General features: G+C 39.5%; 1 protein-coding gene across 1 annotated transcript; it reads left to right on the forward strand.

Moving 5' to 3' along the window:
* The first annotated feature begins 562 nt into the window (after positions 1-562).
* Positions 563-9,032, forward strand: LOC124215406 (inactive pancreatic lipase-related protein 1). Its single transcript, XM_046618781.2, has 7 exons — positions 563-761; positions 1,924-2,035; positions 3,118-3,266; positions 6,168-6,422; positions 7,452-7,646; positions 8,531-8,699; positions 8,767-9,032. Exons 1-7 carry the CDS (start codon positions 698-700, stop codon positions 8,879-8,881), a joined length of 1,059 nt encoding a protein of 352 aa, XP_046474737.1. The 5' UTR covers positions 563-697; the 3' UTR covers positions 8,882-9,032.
* Positions 9,033-9,332: the final 300 nt, after the last annotated feature.

The raw sequence follows: 9,332 nt of genomic DNA on the forward strand, positions 1-9,332 counted from the left end.
CAGCAGTATCGAAGTGACATTGCTGTATCGGTGTATTGCCCGAATGTTACAATTGGTAGGTAAAAAGCTGGGTTCCTTTTTGATCCTTCACTTTCATCACTAACGGTGCTCAATAGCCAAGAATAAGATGAGAAAAAAAAAAAAAAAAAAAAAAATTGGAACGCCTCGACGGCAAGGTGCAGGCACAAGAAGTTGGAAGGCTGTGGTTTGATTGACGGAACGGCCTTGATGGCAAGCTAGAATCGAGTTAGGCTAGGCGATAGAGGAGCAGGGGTAACGCGTAACGCGAATCGTAACGCGCGTAACGTTACGTTGCGTTGGTCAGGACTAATAGATGACTTCCTATGATCGTTGGTAGATATCGTGGGCGGTTACTGAAAGCCGGGCAGACCGGTTTTCAAAAGGGAGGTTCGCCAGGATCATCCCCGCGTGTCTCCGGGGCGTGAAGCCTCGGTGCACGCGTCGTAACGCCAAGATACCTACGTGTGTGAGTACGCGAGTTACGTGCGTGATGCACGCGCACCCACCACGCACTCGCGATACGTTGACGTAGGCCTGGTGTGGAGGTACGTTTACTTTCTAAATTCTCTCGGATTCCGATGAGTTTACATTTCGTGCCCGGACGCTCGTCGATTCACGTTTGCTGATTTTTCATCTCCTGTTAGATGTTAAATTACGGACGTCCGCGTAGCCGGAGATGGCGATCAGTGTCGTGAGAGTGTTTATTACCGCTGCCCTCGTCTCTGCGGTTCTGTTTGTCGGTAAGCTTTTTCGCCAATTCAATTTATTTCAAAGCCGCGGGTTATTTTTACGACACCGCCGTTTCTTTGACACCTCTTCTGAGTCGAGCTGAAACTAAACCCGCAGCTCAATGGGCTCAAACTTTTTCAAATAGGATAATCTAGTTCACTTATATACCCGTAATGTTATACAGCCATTTATGTATATTCGGATGAAAAGTGCGAGGACCTCGATACCTTTTTTTGAGACGAATCCGCTGCTAATTCTGGCCGCTAGCCTTAGTTTCACTTTTTACAGCGTCTTTAATAATTGGGTGTACAGTAATTCTGTCTTATTGTTAAAGTCTCTCAAATCAAGTGTAATCGTCCATTTCATCCAGGAGGGCATTCGTTGAAGTTTTAACACGCGTACTTGTCAATCTGAAAATCAGCCGACCAAAGTATTCCATATTAATTTCATGGAACCGGATCTATCACACAAAACAGTGAACAATCTTACATAACACGGCTTGTTCCAGGATCTATTAAACGACCGTTCAATGGATCGAATGACATAAAACGGTGTTTTTCCGGGGTGTCTTGCATGTTCATTAGTAATATTGGTATATGTTTTTGAGCGACACCGTTGTGAATATTTTTTCTGGAAAATACCGCAGTGGCACTAATGCAGTGGTTCGATGACAAATCACACAATTTTTTGTTTTTCAAACGCGTTAATTGATATGTTTGCAAAGTGACCTCTTGCTTTTTGATTTACCGATGATCGTTCAGCTTGATAAAAGTGAGTGTTCGGTACCGATATCCGTAGGTTGGTACGTAACGATATGTAAACTGGATAACAAGGCGCGCTGCCTAGGTAGGCAGTGAGTACTGTACTCAGGCAACTTGCCGGACTTCCTGAAAGACACAGATCACTGAACCGTTTAACAGTTTTCGTTCGAGGAAAGTGAATATCAAATATGTCATAACCGGAGGTAAGAGTATCACGTTATGGATTTCTTACTGATGGATGGATTGCGTGCTCGAAAGCTTTGGCTTGTAATTCTTGCAAAACAGATAATAATCGCGCGTGCATTAACGACTTCCAAAAAATCATTCGGCTCGCGTTCAAGTAAATCGTTCGCCCCAGGCTATAATCGCATTAGACTTTGAATCTGTAACAGTATCTTTATCATTTAACTAGGTGGTGTAAGGGGGCAGTCGAAAGCATTGGAGGATCTCTTCAATAACACTTCGTGCCTCAAGGGGCCAATCGTGTGTCCAAACCCACGGATTGAGTTTTATCTGTACACAAGGTAAACTAAAATCATATTACTACATAGGTAAATCAATTCCCAACGTACCTGGTGAATGATTTTTTCATTCATGATTTCATAAGCCTAGATCATCCAGTAATGAATAATGTATTATTCTTACATCTTTATGGATGTACACACGACGACTACACGTGACGATGAATATACGTAACGCACGTGGTTATTCACATTTGGAAATTCGACTTTTATGAAGTCGAATTGCCACGTAATTCATATTTTATTCGAACGACCAAAATCCTGTTGCAAATTGGGCGCGTTTTGCAGCTCTGAGAAGTGTAATGCACGCTTGAGGCTGTTCGAGCATTTCAAGATCACGATCATTTCACCTTCAGCTGAAAGTGACCTCAATAAACACAGCAGAGCCGCCTTTCTCTTGGGAGTTGCATTACGCCATTTAGTGGGTAAAGATTTGCGCGCCACTTTTATGCGCCTTTGCTCTCAACGATAAAGAACAGAGGAGAAAAATAACTGCGAGGCATAGAACAAATTACAAATAGCACGTATCGTACGCATCTCGAAGTTGCGTAAAGCGTTTATAACGCTGTATAAGCGGACCGTTTAGAATGTTTTTCTCCGCCGCCGAAATGCTAAATGGTAAAATACGAAGTGCCGTTTCGGTTTCACAAGCTCTTCGCTGTTCCGTGTTGTGTCTCACTTTCGCTTGGGTACTGGGAGTCGCGCACGTGTTGAGTTTCGTTTTTAACCGTCAAATATCTGCTCATTTTGCTTTTAAATATACGAGACGCTGTATACACAGTCTGTCTCCATTAAAACTGTCAATATTATATCGCTACTTCTCTGACTCTGAGGTCTGCCTGAAGGCGCCGTAAGTTGAATCAGAAAACTGGGACACTGCGAATAAGTAATTGGTTCAATTACGTTTGGAAATTTGAGTGGTTTCAAAATATGAAACCTTAGGAATTGAGCAATGCGGTGTTCGGTGATTTTTCGTGCTCATTACGCTGTTTCGCAAGTTGAACTTCGGATATACTGCATGAAGGTTTGGGCTACTTCTCATTCGTATAATATGTTTATTAACTTGGGATTATTTCTGTAACCAGGGAAACGCAAAAGAATCCATTCCTCATCGACGTTTTGGATCCTCATTCATTGGACAGATCGAAATTCAACAATCTGCATCCAACAAAAGTTATCATCCACGGATTTGGAGGTGGGAGAAATCTGGCGCCTAGTACCGACCTTCGAAAGGGTAATTAGCGACCAATAACCGTCTCCTTTGATCCCAAGGAAATACCGAGATTATTCTACAACCAGAAAAAAGTTTCGCTATCACGACAAAAGAATTGTCAAGTATTTGAAAAAATTTTGCTGCATTGTTTCGTAACAACAGACCGTTTGTTTTGTATGGACAACATAAATGAGAAAACGGAATTAAGATGAAATAGATAGAAGTAAAAAGATCTGTGTGTGAATTCCATTGTAATTGCGACGAATTGACACGCGTAAAATCTCCACTCCACTCTCGTAAAATCAGACTAGTTTCATCGTCCGTTTGTATTTCCTTCGATTAAAGTTATATGCAGTATTTTTCGACTTGTGGTTCTTGTTCTACGCGTTTGAGAACTTTTGAAATTGGACCCGCTGCACGCGACGACTAAACTCGGTATGCGGCGTGCTCAGCAATGATTTGCGAACTCGCATTACTGCGCAACGTTCACGCGCAGATTCCGGTACCGGCAACCAGAGCATTTGGTCGCCGGTACACATAAGATTTGACGCGGACGTTGAATTTGAATTTTCACGAGTGCGCGTTGTTCGCGCGCAGGTTATAGTACTCAAACATTAAAACATTTAGCTAACCGTACAACAATAATTCGATTCGCACTTCAAGACATCGCCATTTTTTTGAAAAAAAACTCAATATATTATAAATAAAAAAATGATTTAGTATGGTCAACGAAACAAATCTGTGTCATTTTGTTGTGTCAACAAAATGAAGAGTCGTGCTGACAATATATTTCGTTACGACGACCAGATAACAATTTTGCTGCCGTGACTGAAGTATTTTTTTGGGTGCATATTTCAGTAATCTACATAAGCGATATGGACCTGTGCAAATGAATACATTCGAGATTTCGGCATGATCAATTGCACTTTTCTTTTGAGTAGGCGTGACAAAAACTAAAAAACGAAGGTTTTTGGTGAGAATATAACATAAGTATAATTTTCTTTAGTTCGTGTCTGGTTGCGTAATTGGGTAAATTAAATATTATCTTACAACGAATAGTTGGAATTTTATTAATTTCGTTCAAATATCGCAACCCCTAAATTTGAATTCTGTAGAATTAAACACTTTCTACTTTGTTAGGATTTGAAGAGTATTTCTTTAATTTTTCAAGTATTAGAGTGAGCGCTGCTCAAGATGCCTTGTACCGAACCCACTGCAATTTTTGCCGAATAAGTCGCAGCTTTCATTGCGTGCAGAAAGACCTCTGAGCTGGAAAATTTCGACTATCTAATTATTAGGTTCAATTGACATTCTTGTTTGACATTACCTCCGCAGTGTACACAGAGAAGAAAGTTTTGCTAAAGATTCTTAACCATTGTTTATATTTTCGCAATCTATATTTCGAATTCAGCGAAGTGTACGTAATTATTCATACGGATGATATGATTTCTCCTTGCACTTGAGAAGGTGACTGGACGTAATATAGCTCGTGGGCGTAGTGAATTTCGGATTTTCTAAAGAGTTTCAATTTTTAACAATTATATACGTTTGTATTACAAATGTCGGCCACGTCAGAAACTTGAAAGTTCAATGTTTCGGGCGAAAGGAGAATTGCATAACGTGGCTGGAGCTCTTTAAATTCGTATTTTAAAGATAGTGAAAGGATGACGATTAATTCAATTCGCGGCTAAATCGTCCGCTCTAAAATCGTATATTGGTTGTCAATGCGTCACCCTGGTAAAGAAGACGAGAAGAAAAGTAACGGAGGAATTCGCAAATAACGTTTAAACTAACTTATTCACCGTGATCATGTAAGCGTGCTATTATAAGAATATATTGCTTCTATTAATCGTTTCTTCAAGAACAATTGTGAAAAAAGAACTACCAAGAAAGACATTAAAAAGTACAACTGAACTTTATCGTTTAGAATATAATTTCTTATTAACTGACAATGAGTCGCTGAAGAAAAAATTGATGTTGCGAACAAAATGAGCTGCATTTAATGAAAAGTGACTAAATTGTTTATTTTTCATTATCGTATCGTAAATACAGCGATCTCTGTGAAATTTACAATATAATCAGGACCTAGTGCTGTACGATTTAGCCGGCTTACAATTAGCCGGCCAAAAAAGTTAGCCCGTTAACCGGCTAAACTTAAAAATGTACAAAATCAACAAAAGAATGAATTTTTCACCTTTTGCATTCGAACTTGCAACTGGAATGAGTTTTATTATACTGACTTTACAGAATTATTGTCATCCAATTTTCAAAAGTACCTAAAAGGCTGATCAATCAATAATAATCATCTAACCTAAGAATAAAAATTAACGTCTGTCAAATGTGATACTTGTTCGGATCAACTTTTCAAATTAACTTACCGAGCTCCGCATATTTTCGAATAATTTAATACGCATTATTTCCCAACTGCACTCATTGTTGGAATATCATTCGGTAATATTAAAATTGGATTCGCTCAAAAACTTTTCCATCCGTTAGTGACAAACGTCTATTTATATGGTATTTTGATTAAAAGTTCGAATCAAAAAGGTGAAAACTTAATTTGCTTGTTGATTTTCTGCATTTTTAAGTTTGGTTAAGATAGGCTGATTGGCTATTTTGGCTGGCCAATCACTTTAGCCATGCAGCCAACTTTCAGCTAATAAGTCAATTTTACAGTCTTGGCCGGCTAAGCTGGCCAAGTCGTCCAGCACTATCAGGAACTATTAGTCGAACTTTGATATTGCACAAAATATTTTCGTAGTTGAGGGATATGTGTATCGATGATTAAATTAAACGATTAAAACGTACCTTCGTCAGCTTAAATCACACCTTCGAACTTTTTTCTTGCGTCTAATTGTATCTTGTGACGTTTCCGACGAGAGGATATCCTGAAAACCGATGATACTGTCATGTGTTTTGCAGCGTATTTCACAAGGGGGAACTACAACGTGATAATCGTTGATTATGGCTCCCTTGTTCGCGAGCCGTGTCTCTCCCAGGTTCGATGGGGGCCGAATTTCTGCTCGCAATGCATCGCCCAGCTCGTCCGGTACCTGAAAAATCATCCCCGAGGAATCCCCGTCGAGTCTGTTCACGTATTGGGATACAGCGTCGGTGCCCACATCGCTGGACTGATGGCGAATCACCTGCCCGGCGATAAGCTCGGCCGGATAACAGGTACTCGTCAATTTCACTGCATGAGGAAAATAACGCGATTGCCGCGCTCCGTGGTGCAATTACCTTCTATTACACGCCGCGACTTTGCCCCTTTCGAAATCGACCTCGGTTGTTCGTTAAACTCTCTGTTTATTGTGCGCTACAGTGCCGTTCACGAGATTCTTTCTCACGTTAATCGGGGTTCTTAGCTGACATAAAAGAGCCTCTCTCACTCTGATTTTTTCAAGCGCAGCGTGACCGGAGAAATTTTTACCCCGCTGCAACTTTGCACTGCGGCACAAAAAAAAAAAAAAGAAAATAAATAAAGACTAGCAAAACGAAACTACTCCATCAGTGATAACTGTACTACGTCTTTATTCGTCGTGAGTATAAAATATGTTTTATTGTCGGTCAAAACTGGAGTCAATATAATTCGTGTTAACTTGTGAGAATGAATCTTCTTCAACCGCGTTAAAACTTTTTCATTCGCGAAGAAGAAAAGTTGATTTGTATCCTACGCGGAAGGAATATTCTGGTTAGTCACATTAATAACATTTCTCTAATGGTTATACGTTTTTTCAATTACAATCTCGGAATACCTAGAGTTGAAACACTATCGATCACCTCTAGGCTAAGGTAGAAGTACAATTACACGCGAACCTGGCTTTACAAGATCGTGACTTGTACAGATGAATTTCATTATTCACACGTCGTTGATTAGCTGAGATGGAAATTTATAGTTACGACATAACTCACTCAAGTCACGCAGCTGTCGCAATTCGATTGCTATAATAGCATTATGCACTTCAGGCTCGAATAAAACCCATCACCGGAACAAAAAATTAAAATAAAAAATCCAACCGCTCGTACAACGAAGTGTGAGAAATTTAATTGAAATTCAAGGACGACTTTCGTCGACTGTAAATTTGTTCATCTCATTGTCAATTCGAAAGTTGAAGTACTATCCGTACGTTATTTTAAACAGCGATGACGCACTTTTTTTCTTTTTTTTTTTTTGCGCACACACGTTGACACATCTCGATTCCTCAGGACTGGATCCGACGATACTATTCTACATGGGTGGAGGTAACAGATCGTTGGACTTGGACGACACTGACGCTCATTTTGTGGACGTGATCCACACCGGGGCTGGTATACTTGGTCAGTGGGGCCCGACTGGCCACGCCGACTTTTACGTAAACGGAGGATCGAGTCAACCCGGATGCCTCGGCACATCCATACTCCGTAAGACATTTAATTTTGCAACGTTATGCAAGCAGATATTTTACATTATTTTTTTTTCCTACGTTCTCCGGCCGCGCCGAATTACTCAACTTCCATCTCCGGTAGTGCACGTTATCTAGGCAGTTTTATCTATTGTAAGATAATCGTCTTGCGTAAATTCACCTCATTTTTCAACTTATCGTTATTCCAGAGATTATGTGAGTTGAGTTCATCTTTCATCTTCATCTTTCTTCACGGTATAGAGATACGATAAACGGCTTACACTGAAACAGAGGCGACGCCATTCGGAATCAAGACTCTGATGTAATTTTGCGAATATAAGTAATTCAATAAAAACGTCACAATGTTGTACTTGACTGAGAAAACAGGATTTTTTCAGCCAAATAAACATATTTATTCGTTATGCATTACAAAGACTTTCACGCTTTTATCAGTATTTATTTATTTATTTTGACTAGCGGGATGAAAATTAGTACAATCTTGTATTTTTATAACGATAATTGCATGAGAAACTATATTTCATCCTGTCCAGATGAATTTCTGCATGAATAATCTTATTTTCATTCGGTTAATGATATACTCGTCATCTTGCAGTGGAACACTGGCCACCTCACAAATGAATTTAGAAAAACGTTTCGTTCACGAAATTCGAACCACATATTTCCACCAATTTCTTACGACTGTCGACGTCATATTCTTTTGGTGAGGGGCGTTGAATAATTGCCTGGCTACGTGCGGTTTATGATGTTGGAAAACGTTTATTCTGCATGTGAAAAAAAATTGATAAATTTACAACAATTACCTGCTCACTTCTCGTATCACAGTCCAACCGACGCGTACTTACAGCTCGGCACTTTTTTTTTTTTATTTCGTTGCAATTTTAGAAACCTTGTCCTGCGACCATACAAAGGTAACACCGTACTACATCGAGTCAATAACAACGGAAGTTGGCTTCTGGGCGGCACCCTGTGCGAATTTGTTATCTTACTTGATCGGGTGGTGCAACCCAGCAGAGAACGAGTACGTCTTGATGGGCGAAGACACGCCGTCCACGTGAGTATCGATTAAAAAATGGAAATTCGTCTCGTGGCATTTTGAAAATTTTTACCCCGCGTTACAGCGCACGAGGCATCTACTATCTGTCAACAAACGGCAAAAAACCTTACGCCCGAGGACTTCCGGAAAAAATTCGAGCAACAAAAAGTCGGAAGCGATCATTTTACCGCCAGTATTAAGTCTGTTGAAACAGTTGATAGACATACTTTTAGAATAGGTTATACATAAGACGTTGCAAATGTGTTACTTGTTTCTATAATACAGATTAGACTGTAAACGTAACGTTTTTTTTTTTTTTTTTTACATAAGTAGCTTCACCGATAAATATCATTATTATTATCATTATTATTATTATTATAATGATACGCTGTAATGTGTTCAAATACTTATTCATTATTTAATAAATATTTTGTTACATGTTGACTTACTGTCGTTTTTTTTTTTCAATCGTTGCGTGTAAACGGTTGTTGTTAACGATAATATTTATAGATTGTACACCCATCGTACCTACATATTTTTTCGCTTACCTTATCACTGCAGTCTGTAGATTTCGATCCCGTTTTTTGACGTGCCTGTAATTGTACATGCTGTACAATTAGTTTTATCAAAGAATTGAGCCACAAAAAAAAA

Source organism: Neodiprion pinetum, chromosome 3 (genome assembly GCF_021155775.2).
Source record: "Neodiprion pinetum isolate iyNeoPine1 chromosome 3, iyNeoPine1.2, whole genome shotgun sequence".
Classification (NCBI taxonomy): domain Eukaryota; kingdom Metazoa; phylum Arthropoda; class Insecta; order Hymenoptera; family Diprionidae; genus Neodiprion; species Neodiprion pinetum.

Coding starts and splice junctions, on each gene's coding strand:
- LOC124215406 (XM_046618781.2), top strand. CDS start 698: ATGGCGATCAGTGTCGTGAGAGTGTTTATTACCGCTGCCCTCGTCTCT. Junction 6,423..7,451: donor TAAGCTCGGCCGGATAACAG/GTACTCGTCAAT, acceptor TCGATTCCTCAG/GACTGGATCCGACGATACTA. Junction 7,647..8,530: donor CCTCGGCACATCCATACTCC/GTAAGACATTTA, acceptor TTGCAATTTTAG/AAACCTTGTCCTGCGACCAT.